This window comes from Chlorocebus sabaeus, chromosome 27 (genome assembly GCF_047675955.1).
Source record: "Chlorocebus sabaeus isolate Y175 chromosome 27, mChlSab1.0.hap1, whole genome shotgun sequence".
NCBI lineage: Eukaryota > Metazoa > Chordata > Mammalia > Primates > Cercopithecidae > Chlorocebus > Chlorocebus sabaeus.
The window spans coordinates 20,181,765-20,203,303 of record NC_132930.1 but is presented as its reverse complement, the minus strand read 5'-3'; the positions used below and the strand labels follow the sequence as shown (position 1 = coordinate 20,203,303).

General features: G+C 35.9%; 1 protein-coding gene across 7 annotated transcripts in view; it reads left to right on the top strand.

The window, feature by feature from the left end:
* The window catches only part of PCDH7 (protocadherin 7), a 421,565-nt gene that overhangs the window by 10,025 nt on the left and 390,001 nt on the right, over positions 1–21,539 (top strand). Inside the window, exon 2 of one of the 7 annotated variants that reach the window (XM_008017694.3) lies at positions 986–1,449. The exons of the other annotated variants lie outside the window; for them this stretch is intronic. Coding sequence (XP_008015885.1) covers positions 986–1,021 — 36 coding nt within the window. The 3' untranslated portion in view covers positions 1,022–1,449. Of the gene's footprint in view, positions 1–985; positions 1,450–21,539 lie in introns of those variants that run through there. 7 annotated transcript variants of the gene reach the window in all.

Here is a 21,539-nt window from a genome sequence, read left to right as displayed (position 1 = left end):
CATTTTCTTTTAGTAGCATCCTTAACACACTGTCATGCACGAATGTTTTCTCTTAATTTGTTTTCTAGCAAGTTTTTAGAAGAATAATCCATTTTGTTAGTTTTCAATTGGATTGCTTCCTTGGTAGGCAGTTAGCCAATCTAGTGTACTAGATTCTAAATTTGCACAGTGACAAAATATAAATTATTGAATCTATTAATTTTAAACATAAAATCTGAACTATTTTTAAAACTAAATATCGTGTGACAAAGACATTACTCCATCATAGCAATCTACTCCATTAGACATTTTAACATCTTTTCTTTCCTGGGAGGGTGTGGTGGTGGAGGTTATGTAGGAGATTTAGTATAATTATATACAGTATTTTAAATATATATATATATAACCAATTTTGTTTGAAATAGTTATGTATAAGGAGTATATAATTGATTTCTAGACTATGGCAAAGTTTCCCGTTCATTTATTTACTATGACTCTAAAGAAATAGTAAGAGCTGTTCTCATACATCTAGAGTAAGCTTTGCTTTTCTTATTTTTAAAAAACCCTTAGAATCTTTTCTAAAGCAGTGACTCTTTTGCGGTACATTACACAGTGCTTTATTTAGCATTAGTGTTGTGGGAAAAATCACATTCTAGGAAGAATTTAGCTGAAACCACTAAAACTAATCTTAATTATCACTTCTGGTGAATTAATGTTTTAAAGGCGGAATAAAGGTTTAGCTTCAGGAATGTAGTGATGTTTGTATTGAACTCTAATGCTGTGTACAAACAAAAAGCTATTAACGCTCCCAGATAGGATTCCTCTGACAAGTTAACTTCCCCCACCCCCAATCGTGTTTATTATTTACAAACACAAAATTGGCATTTAAGTTTTTCTCTGCTCCTCAATCTCTACTATAGCTTTCCAGTTGGGCATAAGACATTGGGGAAAATTTCTTTATCGATTTTTTTTTTACCTGCATAAATCTTTATTTTCCTTCTTTCAGATGCGTCTACATCCATACATTACTGTGTTTGGCTGAATTCCACTCTAATATGATGCTCCATTATGCACCATACTGTGATGACCTTTCTACTCCGAAACCTGCTGGAGCCTGCCCTTGGCCGTGGGGTGTCAGCCAATCACTGCTTGTTCCACTTGTTGTACATTTTATGTTTGAGTCTTTTTCTTTCTCATATGTGGAAAAATAGTATGAAAATAAAATAAATGTATGAAATAGTAGTAATGCAGAAATGTGCTACTAATGGATGTCTGAGTCACCAGGAATTCCATTCTTAAAGAGGCGGTTAGTACCTATTAGACTTTATAGTGACGTCTTAAAAAAATCCAAAAACATATTGCAACAATAAGTTTGAGACTTTGTGTGGTCAAAGGGAAATTCACTCTCTCATATCTTTGTCTTTAATACATTAAACACTGATTTTGAATAAAAATCTAAATTGATCAATATTTTTATGTGCCATGTAATCACAGGCCAGTCAGATAGTTCTGTTAGGGTGAAGGATAATATCTTTTGCTCATTCTGTGCATGTATTTTTAAATGCTGTTTTGTGTGTTTGTGTGTGTTTCCATATATATATATGTATATATGCTAGAACTTTGAGCAATATTTATAAAATATTATCTGTAAAGCAAGTTTGAGAAACTAATTTTTTATATTTATAATGAGCACGGATTGACTTTTTTCTTAATCTTGAAATAGTGACCAAAATATTTATATCATTTTTGAATTTATTTTTTAATTCCTTAAGAAGATTTAGAAATTTTCACTTTGATTTGCTAAAGTCACTGTAGTCACACTCAGAAGGAATATGTGGCTTTCTCTTCTTTATGGACTATATTCATCAGAAGTCCATAGTTATTAAACATCTTGTTTGATGTCAGATAACATAAACTCAAGCAGCTTCAAAGAGTTCAACATGTTGCATATTGTTGAGAGAGTAAGTGACTAAATTTTAGTTGTATAAGCGATATTATAGGTATGTCAGGGAGTCCTCTGCATGGCCCCTCTAGCTCTTTATGTTTATATGTTTATGTCTTTATTTGTTATGTCGTATGTGTTTATGAGCCTAGAAAATAAGTGTTCCATATGTAACATTTAATAATTTTATAATACATACTACGCTGTCTGCCCTATTAGAATTTTCCATAAATTTTGGAAGCAAGAATGCCAAATTCTCTAGATCTTTTGGTGAATCACTCTCAATATAAGAGCTGTTTAAGACAAATAAATAAATAAATAAATATTGGAAGGACACTGGAAGTGATAGGAAATGCGCTATAACCCCTGTGAATCTCTAATGTATACCTGAGGATTTTTGTTTCATAAGCTGTGTATTTAATCTCTCAAAAGGGGAATTTTCAGAAACATCATTGCAAGTACAGTAAGATTTCTGTATAAAACTTAATTATCCTTAACCTCCTATTTTGTTTTGAACACAAGGACTAGTGTGAAAGGAACCTGTACCAATCTCTGCTTCTTCAGAATGCTTGTTTTCCTCATTCCAAGTAGTAAACGTCACTAGACATACTTCAAATATAAATACTGTAACAAGTCACATCAACTGAAAAACAAATTACAGAAAAAATAAAGTCTAGAATTTTGGGTTAATTTAATGTTCAATCACATAGAAGTGATATTTATGAATACCTTCACAAAGAAGAACATTGTAGATTAGCATTTTCTAAATAGGTTGCAACACACTCTTGAAGTATGAATCAATTTATTGAGTCTCTACCACAATTAGAAAAGTACAAAATAAAATAGAAAAATACAGAGTACATCACCCATAGTAACAGTAAATATTGTCTTGTGCAATTTTTGTTTCAGTTGTGTTTGTGTGGAGGTGTGTGTTTCTGTTCTTGGTTGTTACGTTAAAAATCTGTCTTATTGTGGAAGCAGTCAAAAATGTTTGAGAACCAGCACTCTAGACTGGTGTAGGAAGTTATGGCCATTTACTATTATGATTGGAAAACATAGTAAATCAAAGCAGGAAAAAAAAATGCTAACACTCTCAAGGATTTTAGTGTACTATTAAGCTGAATCAGAATGATCAACAGCATGCTGATTATAGCAACATTTATCAACAGCAGAAAGCTTTTGAGAAGTCTATTATCATTCCTCTACTATTCTTGTGATTAAAAAAAAATCTTTGAACACATGCCATTGGTTTATTGAACAGATACAGAATCCCAGTCCCCCTTCCCAGTCCCTTAACATGCCCAGCGCCTCCCCAATTACCCTTCACCCAGTTGTTGCTATCAAACTCAGGTCTCTAGGTCAGTAAGTCTCCTTTGTAATTACTGGAACGTACCATTTACGGAGGTGCCTGTGGACAGTGGACAGATGAAGACAGAGCAAACCACATATTATCCTATATATTTTAGCATGTGGATATTTTATTTTAAACTAGAAGACAATAGTTAATTCTCCATTTCAAAATCTGAGAAGGAATATGAGATGCTAGAGACTGGTCTATTTTAGAGTAGTTCATCCTTTGGATAACGTTTCCTTGATCTATCAGTACTGGTCGTGGTACTAAAAGAATAATAAGATAGAGTCTTTGGCCTCAGGGGATTAATGTATTATAAAGATGATAACAGGGCAGAAAAAGAATAGTTTATTTTATTTAGAAATTTTATTTTTTTAAGAGACAAGTGTCTCATTATGTTGCCCAGGTTGGATTCGAATCCCTGGCCTCAGGGGATCCTTCTGCCTCAGCCTCCAAGTAGCTGGGAGTACAGGTGTCCACCACGACAGCGGGCAGAAAAATAAGAGTTTATATTTGTATCATGCCTCTTATGTTTCAAAACATTGAATGCGTGTTTGCTTACTTGTACCTCAGAATAAGCTGTAAGGAAGACCACCAGTATTCTGAGGTAAGGATACTGAAATAATGAACAGCTTTTTCATGACTCTGATGGAACTAGCTAGCTTAATAACCTTATAATGTCTATGAAAAAATATTCGGTCATAATTCAAGAATACCAAAAACATTTGAGGGAAGTTTTGAAATGTATGTTTTGGAATATAGAAGAATTCCTTAAAACAGGTCCAGTTTTTCAAACTTTTTGAGTCACAAACTGCACTTCATACTACTAAAAAAAAAAAAAAACAAAAAAAAACCCTTGCTGGTATAATTTGGAGATCCAATTTTCGACTGGACTTATAAACTACAGCCACATATGTGATTAAAAAACAAAACTCTCAAGAATTAGGCAAATCACTTTATAACTTTTTTTTTTTTTATAACTTTATTTTTTAGGTTATCTTAAAAGAAAACCTACCAAAGTCTTTTGGGAGCAATTCCACAGTTGGAAATATCTCTCTGGGAATAATTTTCTATCTGCAACTTTGCAAAACACTTTTCTTTGATGTGCCTGATTTTTTTTAATCCATTCGTTTTCTAGAAAATGTATTAATCTTCTGTATCTTTTTTTTTTTTTTTTTTTTTTTGAGATGGAGTCTGGCTCCGTGGCTCAGGCTGGAGTGGAGCAGCACAGCTTCAGCTTAATTCAACCTCTGCCCCCCAGGTTCAAGCGATTCTCCTGCCTCAAACTCCCTAGTAGCTGGGATTACAGGTGCTTGCCACCATGCCTGGCTAATTTTTTGTATTTTTAGTAGAAATGGGGTTTCACCATGTTGGTCAGGCTGGTCTCGAACTCCTGACCTCAAGTGATCAACCCACCTCGGCATCCCAAAGTGCTGGGATTACAGACGTGACCCACCACGCCTGGCCATGATTTTCTATATCTTTAGTACACACCGCAAAGCTTTGGAGTGAACATACACCAACAACTAGAGTAAGTTCCCTGTCTTCGTACATAGGACAATTAAGAAATAATATATATGAGGCAAGGGAGACATGAAGCTCAGAGGGACTGCCCTCAAGTTTTTTCTTGCCATCACAGTATTTCCAGTGTCCAGTAGAGTGCTGGGCTTAGAGGAGGCACTCATAAATGTTTGTTGAACAAATAAACAAAGGGCCTGGGCTTTGTTGCTAGGTAGCCTGCAGATCCATCCACATTGGGTTGTTGAAATATGGTGTGGCTATTTTATATCAGGCTCTGAGAGCCTCATCGTTGCTGTTTTCTGCCCCAGCTGGGTGGGTGTCTCCAACATGAAAGTCTACCTGCTGTGTTGGCCAGAGTCCCTGCCTTCCTTGTGTGGTGTGTGACCCTTGTTTCCGTAGCACATGGGCAATTCTCTGATCTCCCTACTTCCCTTCTTCTCCTTGGTGGTGTAAGCACGGAAGCCTTAGACAAGCTAAACTAAAGCAAATGTTTGAGGCAAGTAGGAGAAACACTGGTCGTGCAGTACACTTTGACATTTTGAGGGGGTACGAAGAACAACCACAAAAACATACAGATTTTTAGCATTTTTCTGAATATCATTATCTGGAGAAGATATAGATACATGTGCCCACAAACACACGGACGAATCTCTGTTTTCGTCAGCTGATATGTTCCTGCAGATATTATTCAGTCTAATGTCAGGCCGGTTTTTTTTTTTTTTTTTTTTTTTTTTTTTTTTTTTTTTTTTTGAGACGGAGTCTCGCTCCGTCGCCCAGGCTAGCAGGCAGTGGCGCGATCTCAGCTCTCTGCAAGCTCCGCCTCCCGGGTTTACACCAATCTCCTGCGTCAGCCTCCCCAGTAGCTGGGACTACAGGCGCCCACCACCTCCCCCGGCTAGTTTTTTGTATTTTTTAGTAGAGACGGGGTTTCACCGCGTTAACCAGGATGGTCTGGATCTCCTGACCTCGTGATCTGCCCGTCTCGGCCTCCCAAAGTGCTGGGATTACAGGCTTGAGCCACCGCGCCCGGCCAAACAGTCATGTTTAAAGGTGAGGCGGGGCATATCTGGGTTTACTAAGCAAAGAGGAATATGCTGTATCTTGAGAGCAATGGGCAGTGATTTGAGAGCAGAGGGATGCCTTGCAACTGAAAGTCACTTCTAAGCAGCCCAGAATATTCGAAGAACTCCTCTTTTAAAGTGTAAACGACCGTAAGTGATCTCTGAAGGAGTTTGGTTCAGCCTTTAGCTCGCCAGGGTGTAAGTTGCTCTAAGTGGATAACTAGGTCAGTCACTCACAAAGATCAATAGTCCTTAAGAAACGGGAATTTTGATTGGGGCCTTGAGGAAAGATGGGTAACCTTGAGTAGCTTAGAAGACTGAGACTGTGTTAAGGTGTTTTGAATTCTAGTGAGGAGTTGGGGAGGTAGGGTGAGATTGTATCAGAGAAGGATGTTCAAGCCTGACAAAAGCAAATGTTTGTGGCCTGGAATTTTGGACCAGGGCCTTGGTGACCATAAGGATGCCAGTAAACATCATGAAATAGGATTACAAGATTAATGTGAAGAAGTAGGAAACCTTCACTTCCTCCCATTTAGACCAAGTGGCTTGTTTGGGTTTGGTTTTTGTTTTCAGATGAGAATATCTAGTCTGCTTTGTCTCCATTCGTTTTCTGCTCATACTTATGGGAGAAAGAGGGGAACAAAGAAGTAAAAGGGGAAAAAGAAAGTAGAAAAACTGCATGGCACCATACCTGCCTCCTCTCTACTGTTGTATTAGACAAGTGTAGTAAAAAATAGTTGCCACTTTTTGACACATTATTGCCATGCCGTGGTTTCTTACCCTAACTTAACTGGAGGAAGCTGAGACTTACAGAGGATAATGAAGGCCTATTTTTCACTGTTAGAGGAAACTTGAAAAAATACAAATGATAAAAATCTATGGAATATTTAGAGCAGACCAAATGTAAAGGGCTCTCCTACCCCATACTGCTTGGATGGACTAAGTATTTCAATAATTTGAGGGATAATAGATTTCATTTATGTTAATATATAATAGATAACATATTTCATTTATAAAAATATGTAAAAAAATATATAAATATATTTCATTCAACAATAAAGATTAAATGGAATTAAAACTATTTTTAATTAAAAAATCGGGATGAACTCATAATTCTCCTAATGTGGTGTGGGGCTATGTTAACCAAGTGTAATAGACGTGTGATTTTTATCTGACATAAATATCATTTTAAATGCAAGTTTTGCATGCGCCATTCTTAGCAACTCAGTTCTAGGAAGTCTGTTCTATAGCCTAGAAACTTGAGTTTTTAACACCAACCCCTCTTCTCCACTCTGATTGCAAAATGTAAGCTATGCTGGTGAAATTTGGAAATTCTTACCACCTTCTTACTGGTTTAGTCCTCAAAGGTCTCTGGAAACATAGAAAACTAAAGCTGGATGAGGGAATCTAAATCTGCCTTCTAGCCCCAGCTCTGTCACTGATTGGCTGGTGTGACCTTGTGAAGTCCCCTTCAAGTCTTGAAGTCTCTGGAAACTCCTCTTCTGTCACTTTAGATTATAACTCCTGCTCTGATTACATGACAGAGTTTATGGGAGTCATATAAACCATTTGCAACTTTTTGAAGTACGAAAGCAACTGAAGAGAATATTTCTAATTATCTATGAATTTCCCTAACCTCTTTTTCAGCTGCATTTACACTTTTGGGGGCATTTTCAATATATTATATTTAAAATATAGTCTGGTTGCAGTGGCTCACACCTGTAATTTCAACACTTTGAGAGGCAAAGGTGAGAGGATCGCTTGAACCCAGGAGCTTGAGGCTGCAGTGACCGTGTTCACGCTACTGCACTCCAGCCTGGGTAGCAGAGGGAGATCCTGTCTCAAAAAATATATATGTATACGTGTGTGTGTGTGTGTGTATGTATGTGTTACACTTATCACTTGTTTGATCTTGTGATACCTTCTTATCCTAGTGACTGTCTTCAAAGTTACGCTAATTTCAGATCAAGGTTCTTCAACTGGGTGTGGGCTTCCACATATACCAATAGGCACTGGGTATAGTGAGAATGACTTTCAGTGCTATTGACATGTCCCTGGTAAAGATGGAGAGGTAAAGCTTTGTGTCATAAACTAGGTAGTATAGGAAACACAATAATTTGATAACATTCTTTTTTACAGTTAAAAAAATTCCAGGTTAGTAGAGAGTCTGAGTCTCCTCAGGATGTTATAACAAAAATACCCCAGACCAGGTGTGTTAAACAACAGAAGTTAATTTTCTCTTGGTTTTGGAGGTTAGAAGTCTCAGGTCAAGGTGCTGTCAAATTCTGATGAGGTCTTTCTTACTGGCTGTAGGTCTCTGCCTTTTCTTTGCATCCTCAGGTGACCCTTCCTTTGTGCCTGAGTGGAGAGAGAAAGCTCTGGTGTCTCTTCCTCTTTATATAAGAACACTAGTCCTGTCAGATTAGAGCCCTAACTTTATGACCCCATTTAACCTTAATTTTCTCCATAAAGGCCCTATCTCCAAGTACAGTCATATTGGGGATTACAGGGCATAATTTAGTCTGTAATGGAATCTGTTTTTGTTCTGAGCAGAAACACGTTGGACTGGACCATTGTTTCTTCATGAGCTTGTCATTATTACACACAACCTGTCCATTCCTGGGACAGTATACTTCCCATTTTAAAGGAAACTTGCCTTGCCTTGATGAGCTCCAAAAAACCAACTTATCGATGTGTTCTTAAACTGAAAAAAAAAAAGGTACAATTGCTATTGCTTTTGTGAAAAATATATGAATCTATACTACATTTGCATAAGCATCAAATTTAAAATACATTGTTTAGCTTACTATAACTTATTAGGCACATCACTGTTGCCTGCAATGTTAAGCTTTCATGGAGATTTCTGACATTACATAACATCTCAGTTTTTAAAAATTCTGCTAACCAATAAGTGCATGAAGGTATATTAATTAATGTAAAATCAACATTTACATGAAACAGTCTAAAAACTGTTTCACAAGTTTAACAGTTCTTTTTAATGGCAATGTTCATATTTAGTCTTAAAATTTTAGTGCATTTTCAGCATTAAAATGAAAAGCAATAGGAATTAAGTGGAGAGGGAGTCAGTTGAAACAGAAACGCAGACTTAATAATTCCTCTTATGAAAGCGCAATCTCAGTGGATTTTCACGCACAGTAGCATAATTGGTCTGACATAGATCCAGTGGTTCTGATTTCTCATGGCGTATGGAAACTGCCAGGCATGTAACTGAGGCTGGTACCATGCTCTGAGTGACTCTTCACTATTATTATGTATGCATGCAATACACGTTTTATCATGAGACCAATCCATGAACAAATTAAAAATTATGCTTTTGTTCCCTTTGTACTTTACAATGTTTAAAATAAAATTTAAAAATCCCATGATAAAATTAATAATGAATAACCTAAAACTATATATATATATATATGTATATGTGTGTCGAGTGTGCTGTAGGAGTGCCAAATTTGTGAGGGTAATACAGGATAAACTCATCAAAGTCTGGAAGGGGAACTTCAGTCTTCTCTTTCTTTTGGTCAGCATTTCTAGGCAACAAAATATAACAGCGAGTAGACTTTTTCTAAGAAGTATCTTTCTAAGCTTCTAGAGCTAATTTTACATTTGACCCTCTACAATTAATATTAGAAACTTTAACAGTTCCCTTGTTCAGGGAAATGGCAGTAGTGATGGTATAAACAAATATATATTTTTTAATTGCATCTAAATCTGTTTCAGTGTATTTCATTGTTGAACACAAGGATCAATTTCATATACAGAGATGGCATTTCTGTTGGATTTAGGAGCAGTGCATGGTAAAGTCTGGATTTTTCCAAAACTAATGCTTATACTGTTAGTTCAAGGGCATTGCAATTTACTTTGTTACTAAAACTTGATGTTTTCTTTAATGTTTTACCTTCAATAAGGAATGTATGTATGTGAATATGTATTTATATATAGTGGACATATTCATATGCATATATACATATGCATACATGAAACACACACAAAGAGGTAACGCGGTTGACATTTCAGAAAGAATATATGCCAGTTATAGTTAAGGTCTATTCTGGGCACTGGAGAAAAAGTAATAAATGAAACAGGAACAAGTTTCTTCCTTCATGTGGTTTCGGATTTAGTGTAATAATATGTAAATAGTATATAAATAATATATAAGTACATGAATAGCTAAACTTACATTGCACAGTATATTTTAGGCACGGGTCAACATATTTTACATATATTAACTCATTAAATAGTGATAACAATGATAAAGTAACACCTATAATTATCTTCATTTTGTAGCTGTCAAAGCAATGTGCAGCAGCGTTCACTAACTTGCTCATGGTCACACAATTTGTAAAATGGTAAAACTGAGGTTTAGGTACGGACAGTTGGGCTGCAATGCAGATGTGAAGTAGAGGAAATACATCTATTTTACAGCAAACTAATTCTGCGAGAATGGAATTGGATTCTCTTGCTTCTCTTCCCTTCAGTGATATTCCAACCTTGCTATTTTAGTATCTTGTACTATGTTCTTAAAATTAGGTCACTCAGTCCAATTTTTAAAAAAATAGTTTCACCTTAAACCTTACCTTATACAAAACAAAAGATGGGAAGATGTATATTAGACCAGTTCTGTCCTGTGCTTTTGATAAACACTTCATAAAATATTTTTTCTTTTTCATTATTTTATTTCAATATTCTTCAATTCACTCATTATGTATATAGTTTGTTATTTATATCAGTGCAGGTAGGAAAAAATATTTTCATTATTTTTGTTTATTGCAAATTGATTCAGGATAGGAAAATGCCTTTTTTTCTTCTTTTCTTTTCTTTTTTTCTTGAGATAGAGTCTCGCTCTGCCACCAGGCTGGAATGCAATGGCACAATCTTGGCTCACTGCAACCTCCTCCTCCTGGGTCAAATGATTCTCCTGCCTCAGCCTCCCGAGCAGCTGGGACTACAGGTGCCCGCCACCATGCCTGGCTAATATTTTTTGTATTTTTAGTAGAGACGGGGTTTCACCGTGTTGGCCAGGATGGTCTCGATCTCTTGACCTTGTGATCCACCGGCCTCGGCCTCCCAAAGTGCTGGGATTACAGGTGTGAGCCATCGCTCCCGGCCAGGAAAATTCCTTTTTATAGAGAATAACATTTTGACTAGGATTTTTCTTTAAGTACATTTTGTTTACTTTTTACAAAAAAAAAAATATATGTTTTTCTCTTGAGCTTTTTTTTTAAGCTTTCACAGTGTTTGAAAGAAAATAAAGTGAAAGTGAATTACTTATACAAGATTCTAGTTTTACCTAAATTAGGTGTTCATTATTAAATATTCAATTAAAATATGACCTATGTCATTTAGTAGTTTTTAAAAAATATCTTTTTACTTTTATATTTAAAACATTTATATACATTTTTATGATACATGCTTTTTTCCTTTTTTCTTCAAAGAATATGAAACACATTTTTAATCAGCTAAAGTGTACATAAGCAGTACCAAAGCCCATCTGAAGTTGATTCTTTATGAAAACAATGGTGCAGTGATTTTTTTGCTGTGACATTGTATTCTTAATGTGTGGATGACATTTTTCGCTGTAGGATTTTTTTTCAACTGAGATATCTCAAAATATGATCTTTGTAATATACCTTTGAGATCAGTTATATAATATGTTTTTAATACATATGATCTGAGTTGATATGAGTATCATTAGAATCATTTAAAATGTTAGACTTCAAAACTAGTGAATTAACTACGTGAGGCTGCTTCCTCAGTCCACTTATGCATTTATAGAGTTTTGTTTACTCAGCAGTAGATTTTCTTTTTTTAAATAGGGTGTCACTTAGACTCAGGTGATTCTCCCACCTCAGCCTTCCAAATAACTGGGACTACAAGTGTGTGCCACCATGTATGGCTAGTTTAAAAAAAAAAAAAAATGGTAGAGACAGGGTTTCGCCACATTGCCCAGGCTGGTCTGGAACTCCTGATGTTAAGCCATCTGCCCGCCTGGGCCTCCCATAGTGTTAGTATTACAGGCATGAGCCACTTCACCTGGCCAACAATAGATATTAAAATACTGCCACTATTGCATTTGTTTCCTATGAATGGAAATAAAGTATACTAAAATGGTAAGGAAGCCAGCCAATCCCCCACAGGTCCCAATGCCCAACAGATTACCTCCTTATCATTCTTTTGAAAGTTTAACTCCCTGTTGTAAACAACCAACTTAGAGGCAAATAACTGTGGAAGTTGAATAGTGTTTGTTATTTGCTGACTAATTGTGGGCACCACAAATATAATCTGCAATTACTATATGAGTAGAGTATAAGCCAATTAGGGGCTGGAACAATTTGGCTTGATTTGGAAAGCTGTTTCAAATTTAGTGTCTGAAAGTGGACAATTAATTTTGAATCTATAAACTTCAGTGAAAATATTGGTATGCTTTCAAGGAGAGTTCAAGAGAAGAAGAAAAGATTAAGGATGCAGCGTGTTTTGTATGATCTCATTGTAAGAACTTGATGAAATACATGATTTGCTCTGTGTCTATTATTATCATTCTTGCAAGATGTTTCCTGGATACACCAGGAATACACTTGTGAGTCTTTGTATTCACCCAGACAAGTGGCAGTTGTTTTCAATCCTCAGTAAAAAAATAGTGTCAACACTCACCTCACACAGTTAATAATAAAAATGTATGTTTACGAGTTCTTGAGAATTCATGGCTATTCATTTTGAAATCATTTTTGACTTTTTTTTTTTTTTTGTAAATTTAGAACAGTTATTGTCAGAGCACAAGTCAGGACATCCTAATGGCAAATAATCATGTAACTGCACTGGTTAGCCAGACAAATAGTTTAATGAAGAATTTATGCTTACCATTTAAAATATTATCTAGAATATTGCTTGCTAATCATTAGATGAAGGCACACCCTGGAGGGATATGAAGTGTCTGATGTCTCCACTATGTCGTATTACTGTTAATAAGATAGCATATGCACATCGTGAAAGAAGAACAGACATGGCTTGGAAAAAAAAAATTGATCCATATAATATAGAACTTTTACAACCTACATGTATATATGGCTATATGCATTTCTCTTCAGAAATGCTCGGTTCTACACGTTAAGCTACAGAGATACTGAGCAAAAAAAATGAGAGTAATTTGTGTGAAGCCTAAACAAAGGAAATTCAGAAACGTTTCTAGTCCTAATTATTGTATCATGCATATTTGCGAAACTTACCTGGAGTTCAGAGTTGACAGGTGTGATGCCTTTTTGATCTTTGTCATTAGTATACTAAAAGAGTACTGCTACTTGAGCTGTGAATTTTGTTTTAATTCGGCTTCATATGAGAAAGAAAAAGAATATTCATCACATACTGCTTAATATCAAAAGAAATTGAAATGCAGAAAGATTCTCACATCTAAAAGCTACAAACTTACCGTATAATATGCCATCGTATTAGTGGTTACAATCCTGGCTAGGAGGTAGATACAGATTTTACAAGATTTATTTTAGTCTTGATCTCTGGTTTTGAGCAAATCATTCAACTTCTCTTTATCTCTGATCTTTAATTAATTCATTTAATACTCTCTGGGAAATGTAAGACACTATAAAAATCAAAGTGACACTTTGGATATTGATTAATGTAATATCTATTACGTATTATTGAAAAAAAACTAGCTTTGGGGAAGATGGTGGGAAATATAAACAAAAATAAAATAATGATGCCAAAAACTGAAGCTAAGTATTTTCCTAGGGAAAAAAATAGTTTTTTCAAAAAGAATATCTTGTAACCAAAAATAGCAGAGTTACGTTGTCACATTTTATTCCTAGCATTCATCTGTGGAGGAGAATTGAAGACATATTATTTTATCACTCTGCGCAAAAGCTGAAATGTCTTATTGAAGAAAGGAGAGAAAATATGCTTCAGAACTAGAGAGGAAAGTCTCAATTTACAAAAGGAAAAAAAATCAAGGATTTTGCTCAGGGGTTCAAAAAATGTTTGGCTTATTTTTTTATCACTTAAGCTGGTTTCTTGCTGGGCCTTTTTACTGAATAATTGAAAAAAAAAAACTGGGTTTGGGAGGGACTTTTTTATCAAAGGAAAAAGATAGTAAGAAATAAATGTACTAAGGGAATATAGATAGGAAGTTGTATCTTTCTGTACTTTCATGATTGACTACATTTTCTCCTAAACTTATAGTTGAAAAACCCTGAAAAAATATCGGCTTCTCAGGAAAATGCTACAGAATAAAACATAGCATTCTCTGCTCCTTCAATCCTTCCTCTAAATCTTTCTTTCTCATACGCACACACACACACGCACGCACACACACACACACACACACACGCATACCTCCACAAGCTCAAATTACTGTATGTTTTCAGTCATAATTTATCTTTGCAAACTAAAAAAAAAAATCAGTTTGGTCAGCATTGAAACTTTGGGAGAATATTGGCATTTTTGAAAGCTGCTTTCAGAATAAGTATTATTAACTATCTCACTAGGTTTCAAGTTGTGGAGGAAAATTACTAGAATAATGACTTGAGCAAAGTAGAAATTCTGTACTTGGCAATCTTCCTGAAAGACATGGGATTGTAGGCAATCTGTATCTCCCTTGATTCTTTAGAATGCTCTACAACAGAGTCAGTTTATGATAGTCTGAGGTGTTGCTCTTTTCTTTCCCCTGTGGCATCCTGTAAGCTTTTGCACTTACTCTATCTTCATTTTTCCCGCCAAGCTGTTTTCTCACTGTCTCAGAGGAAGTCAGAAGTCAGTATATACCAAGCAGCCAAATGGTAGGATTTTGAACACTAAATGTTTTTTCAACTTCAGTGTCCCAGCTGCATTGAAAAAAACATAAAAGACTAACAAATTTATGTTTTTTAAAAAATCAACAAGTTTCCAACATTCCTTGATCCATATAACTAAAGGTCAGTAAAAGCAAAAAAGTTTCCTTAGGCTGTGTCTCTATTAACCCATATGATTCCAAATAAGGTGGGACCATAAGCAAGACTTTAATAATAATGTAACTGTGATTTACATGTCCAATGGGTGTTGTTCATTCATTTATGTAACTCCCAATTATTAATGTTCCATTGCACTAGTAGTACGAAACAGGAGCTGAGAGTCTTGTAAGGGAGACTGACTTATTCAATAATAATTATAATGTAGTATGATAAGGGTTATAATGGGAACCATATGTACCCTGAGGAAGGACAGACTGATTCCTAGGAAGGATGACACCTGACACTTGCCTCACAAGTTAGAATCTGGCTTTGATTTCTTTCTCCTTTATCAGTCCTGCATCAGTCTTTCAACGTTGGCCATAGGGCGTCAACTATTCTCACTGGAACTGAGTTGGGATGTATTTTTCTCCACATTCCTCCTTTACATTTCAACAGGTTTTTGCTTTTAATAGATTGCTAATGGATTAATTATTTAATTGTCAATCCTAGAACCAGTTAATGAGCAATTCCCATTAGCTTTACTGTATTTTAGTCGTTCTATGATTTTGACCAAAACTGAACTTATTCACTGTAACTGTTCACCCTGAATTCTTCACTGTTGGCTCTAAATGAGTTTTAGTTATTTTTAGATGTCAAATCACCTTCAGATGGGAACTTCTGCCATCATCAAGGAGATTTAAAGTAGAGGGACAGATGCTGTGATGCGATTTCCAAAAAAACAAGGAGTTTATATAAAGAAGATATATAGACGCTTTTAATCATGGAAACATTTCTGGAATGTTTACACCCTCCCTTGGCAACTTCTTTGAAGAGTACAATTCATCTGAGTCATAAATTATATTTTTCTAAAAACAGTCATGTAATCTCATATTTTTACACCTTTTTTTTTTTTTTTTTTTTTTTTTTCATGAATTGGTTGTAGAGAGTGTTCTAGCCCTGGGATATCTGGAGAACAATTATAATGATTTTTTTTTTTTTTACAATTTCTAATTATTTTTAGGTGTTTTTCATGTGTCTAGTGCTCTTCTTTTCACTGGAGCACCTATCATGTGTCCTATTAACACTGGTACTTGTTATCAGCTGCCTTTCAGATAATCCTGCTTAAGTGACTGGTTGATGACAGCTTTTAAGATATTGCCTCTCCAAGTTATATTTCTATTCACAGAGGATTCTAGAAGAACAAAAAGCCTTGACATGAGGCTTTCTAATAAAGGGATTCATGTGGGGCATCATGCAGTATGGAAAACAGTGGAGGCAAAACAATCCTGGTCGACTTTTCTCCTGTCACTCTTGGTCCCTGCATGAAGTCTCTTAAAGCTGTAACTAACAACAGATCCCTGGTTTTGTGTCCTGGTGGAAATTAGGTACTTCTTTTTTAGTGCTGATATCACCCAGGATCAAAGTACTCAGTTTCTTTGTGTGTGTGTGTGTGTGTGTGTGTGTGTGCAAGCACATATAATTTTTCTTCTAAAGAGTTATTATTATTATTAATTTTCTTTGATACAGATTGTCACTCTGTCACCCAGGCTGGAGTGCAGTGGCATGATCTCAGCTCACTGTAACCTCTGCCTCCCGAGTTCAAGTGATTCTCCTGCCTCAACCTCCCAAGTAGCTAGGATTACAGGCATGCACCGCCACACCCAGCTAATTTTTGTATTTTTAGTAGAGATGGGGTTTCAGCATGTTGGCCAGGCTGTCTTGAACTCCTGACCTCAAGTGATCCACCTGCCTCAGCCTCCCAAAGTGCTGGGATTAGAGGTGTTATCTACTGTGCCTGGCTAAAGAGGTATTTTTTTTTACAAATCCTGGAGCAATTGAAGGTTTGAAAGCCTCTCACCTCTAGGAAATAGTAGAGGCTGATAACTCTGGCCTAAATGACAACAAAAATACTTTAAAATTATATTTCTATCATTTATGAAAATTATTAAAAAGAAACAACAGGCAGAAAGACCACCACATTTAAAAAGTGTCCTGGCCCACCCTCAGGGTAAAAGATAGTAAACAAAAATCCTAATTCAGTCTGGTTTTTGCAAGAACCAGATTGATTTTCCGGGAATTAGCGTTGGTTGTAAGGCCCTGCAGCATGAAGGGAGAGCAGAGGGGTAGATATTCTGGAATGGGCGCCACAGTGCAATTCACCTTAGTTTCAGTTACAGTCCCAGCCTTAATATTTTGGCCTCTAATCTTCCTAGTGTTTTATGTTGCCAACTTTTCTGGTTTCCTGAGTCTTTATTTTTGGTGACTATTCCTGAAGTTTGCTCCATTTGCTTTCCACAAAACCTTGCAGAATCTCTGTGTCATTCTCTCATGGCCATAGTTTGAGCTAATGCATTGGTTGGCATAGCTTATTGAGAGGATATTTCCACTGGTAAATATTTGTGGTCTAATATGTTAACATTACTAATTACAAAATTGAAAATTGACTTGATGCCAAAAAAATTTCCTCTCACAATGGTTATTTTAACTAAGTCTGGTTGATGGAAAGAGGATTTTTTTTTTCCTTTTCCTTCATTTGACTTCTTTTATTCCTCTCCTTTCTTTCAGTTTAATTGTGTAGAATCTAGCAAACCACAAATAGATTTTCCTTGCGCTGGCCTATCCCCACGTGAGGATTTCAAAATATAGGTCATTTGTATCACTGGGTCATTTATACCACCGGAATAGTGGTGAATTCTTTAGTGAATCAGAATACAGCAGTATAATGAATCATTTGAACAAGATATATGAAGTCTCTTAGTACTTTAAGTATTTTAATGCAATTTTTTGAATTATTTTTTCCATCATGGCAATTTATATTATGATTTTCCAAAGGCATTGGCTGAAACAACCTGTGTGGTGTTAAAATGTTTTCATAGGGTTTATATAGTTAATACTGAACTGGATCTAAGAAAATAGAAGCATGACTCTACTAGACAACCAGGATCCTCTAATTCATGTCCTACGTGATGTTGGCTAATGCATCTAATTATAATTTTCCAAGTGCCTTCCAAATCTTAACTTTATTCATTTATTAGCTTCTCATTGCCCCAGTAACAAATTATAATGAATGCAGTATCTTAAAACAACAAACTTTTATTTGTTTTTAAACGGCTCTTATGGTCAAAAGTCGGAAATGGGTCTCACTAGGTTAAAATCTATGTGGAGGCAAGGTCGTGTTTCTTTCTGTAGGGTCAAGAGGAGAATCTGTTTTCTTGTCTTCTCTAGCTTCTAGGACTGCCTGCATTCTTTGACTCTTGATCCCCTTCCATCTTCAAATCTAGGAATGGCTAGTACAGTCTTTCTGCTACCTCTTCATTCTGACTCTCTTCTGCCTCTCTGTCTCACATTTAAGGACACTGTGATTACACTAGGTCCATCTGGATAAGCCAAGAACATTTTATTTTCAGATTGTTTGATTAGAAACTTTAATTCTATTTGCAATCTTAAATCTCCTTTGCCATGTAAGGTAACATATTCACAAGTTTCCTGGATTAGGATGTGGACATCTTGGGGGATCGATTGTTTTGCATACTACAGGTCTAATTGGCAGACATTCCCAGAATTTGATAACCACCTATTATAAGCCACAAAATATTGTTTGGGTAGACTCCAGTCAGGCTTTCTTTTTTAATGTGCAATCTCAACATTTTATTACCGAATAGACACTTTATTATTACTTGTACTGTATCTTGCCTCTCCCTTAGAATAATTTATTAGTATTTTAAACAAATTCAGAGATAGCAAAAGTTTAAGTGATCAGTTATTTTTCTGTAAAACGAAAGGTTTATTCTCATATACAAAGCTGTCAAATATTTTGAAATGTGGACTAGTAGTAAGATTGTCAAATTAGTGGTTTCACATTAATACGAGCACAAGACTGTAGAAACTTTTACGAACTATTTATTCAACTTATCAAGTGCCTGTTACATACAAATGCTATGATTGTTGGATATGATCTGACTGACCTGCTGCAATCAGAGACCAAGAAGGGGTGGTGAGACCAGGCTTGAGGTGCAGTAGGTCTCATCTTACTTCTTTGAGCTTCAATATCTGTCTTAGTTTATTTTCTGTGCTGTAACAGAATACCACAGACTGGGCAATTGATAAAGAAAAAAGATTTATTTGGCTCACAGTTCTGGTGGCCAAGAAGTCCCAGAGCATGACACAGGCGTTTAGAGAGAGTCATCTCGTGTTGGAAGGCAACACAAGGTGAGTGAGCACATGAGAGAGAACAAATGGGGCCAGTCTCATTCTTTTTATCAGGGTCTCACTCCTGAGATAACTAATCCACTTGAAACAAAGCATTAATCTCTTTGTGAGATGAATATCCTTATAACCTAATCATCTCTAAAAGGCCCTACCATCTAATACTATTACAATGGCAATTAAGTTTTTGATATATGAATTTTGGGGGGACATATTCAGACCATAGCAGTACCATCTGAACATTGAGAATAGCAATATCGTTAATTGACATGTGATATTGGCCATTCAGGGGTGTTGTGAGGGTTAAATTTGATAATGATGCACACATCTTGGGACACACAGGAACTCAACAGAAGATAATGTCTTTACTCCCTGAGGAGTGGCCTGACAATGATGCCACTGAAGGGATAGCCTGATGGGTGTTCTCTGGGACATCTTAAAGGAAATAAGATGCAGTTATATCTGGCACTAGTCATAATTCTTTCCTCTCTTACAACTGTGTCGTATGATCTTTTTTCTTGCAAGAGTCCATATTAACCATTATTATACTAGTACTTATCAATAGGGGAAGGGATATGTTATGAACTGGAGAAGGCCATTCAGTCATAGCTTCCTCAAATGCATTCAGTTTATTCCTATATGCATGTTCTTTGGAGATAATGAATCCAAGATAATGTCTCCCTCTAAAACAAAAGAAAGAAAGAGTAAAACAGAAATATTGACTATGGAGAAAAGGTTTGATTTTACCACTCTCATCAATTAGTGTCCCCTCAGATACTAATGGAAATATTACCTGTTGTTGCTTTGAATTTTTAACTTTTTTCATGGCACACATGGCTGACATCATTTCTTAAAATCCGATAACAGTTTGTGTCTTGTCTGAATGAGAAAATTTCAACCAGTGCAAGTTTTCTTCTTCATCATGGTAGTGGGGAGAGGGGAGGAAAGCTAGACTGGTCTCTGGAACTCTGAAATGCATTAAGCATCTTTCTTAATTTAACATAAAATCATCAAATACATGAGCATGCCTGCAGTTATTCTATTTTTTTTTCTATTGTCTGGTGGTCTTTTTTCTGTAGAAGAGGTTCAGGATACATTATCTTTGAAAAGGATTCCAATTGTCAGTACAACATGCCTGCAACACTCCTCTTCTAAGAGGAAGAAAAAGAGATAATAGATGATTGACTATGTCACTTACATTTAATGTAATGCACAGAGAACTCCACTATGACTTTTGTATTTTATCTGCAACCAGTGAATCCTGATGATAAAACACTGGCATTTAGGAAAATAGTCATAAAAGGAAGTTTAGTTTAGTAAGTGTTTATAAGGCCAGTGTAGTACAATGAGAATTAGATTATCATTTGGGTTTTAAAAATTTCATATGTACCATTTCTTTGTAGAATTTTTAGGTGCAGGATTATTAGGTACTATAACTGTAAGTTTCATTTTCTAATCTGTAAAAATGATTACAACAACATTTATTTACACAGTTCTGGAGCTTAAATGAGATTAAATAACTGAAAGTAATCTGTAAGTTTCTGTACAAAAGGTATTTATATCTAGTGGGTAGATGGCAGGGATGCTGCTAAGCCTCCTATAAGGCATTGGGCAGCTCCTTGCAACATAGATTTATTCTGCATAAAATGTAAATAATGCCATGTTAGGGAATTTCTGACCTGTAATGAGTAGTAGCCACTCTCTTCCACCTTTAGGCTAAAGCATGAGAGAGAAGGAGAAATTAATAGATTATGAAAACAGAGAAATTTGGAGAGGGCTGTCCAAAGTGGCCCTCAAGGCTGGAAATCAGGGGATACATACCATAACCTGTTTCTTTTCTCTGTTTTTAGTATGGGCCAGCAATTTCCCTTTGGCTTAACCTTGCTATAAGCCAGAGGGCAAGGGACCTTGTGATTGTAGTTCATATTGGTCAACCTCCTGGGCATAGAACATGATCACAATAAATGACAGTGCGAGTGGACAGAATAGGTGTATATGGCTCTGTGAGAAATAGGAGATACCTAGACTCAACCATTAATCCCTCTCTCAAACTAACATTTGACTCTGCGAAGCTGTGAGGAAATGATGTCTGTGGCTAGGTTCATCTACATGCAGAGGGAAAAGTCAACCCTAGGTGCAAATTTGGAGAGGAGGAAAATTAGTCCCTAGAGATATTTTGTGTTTGCTCACCATATTAAAGCAGTGCATTTGTTTTTGCTACTTTCTATGGTATGCCCTTATCCATTATGTGCATTCATTAACTTACCAAGTTACTGAGAACATGCTGCATTCTAGGTACTGGCCCATATACTGAGAGTACAAAAAATGGATATGAAATGGTGCCCACTCCTGAAGCAGCTTTAAGTGTAATAGGAGAGACAGTCATATGAACAAACTATTATAACACTTGGAGCATTTATATATAAAGTAATAGGATAGAGAATGGAAAAGAAATAGTAATTTTTTTTTAGGATGTAGAAAGGTCTTGCACAATAGGTGGTATGTACAGAATTGTTAAGAAAAGGCAGGTA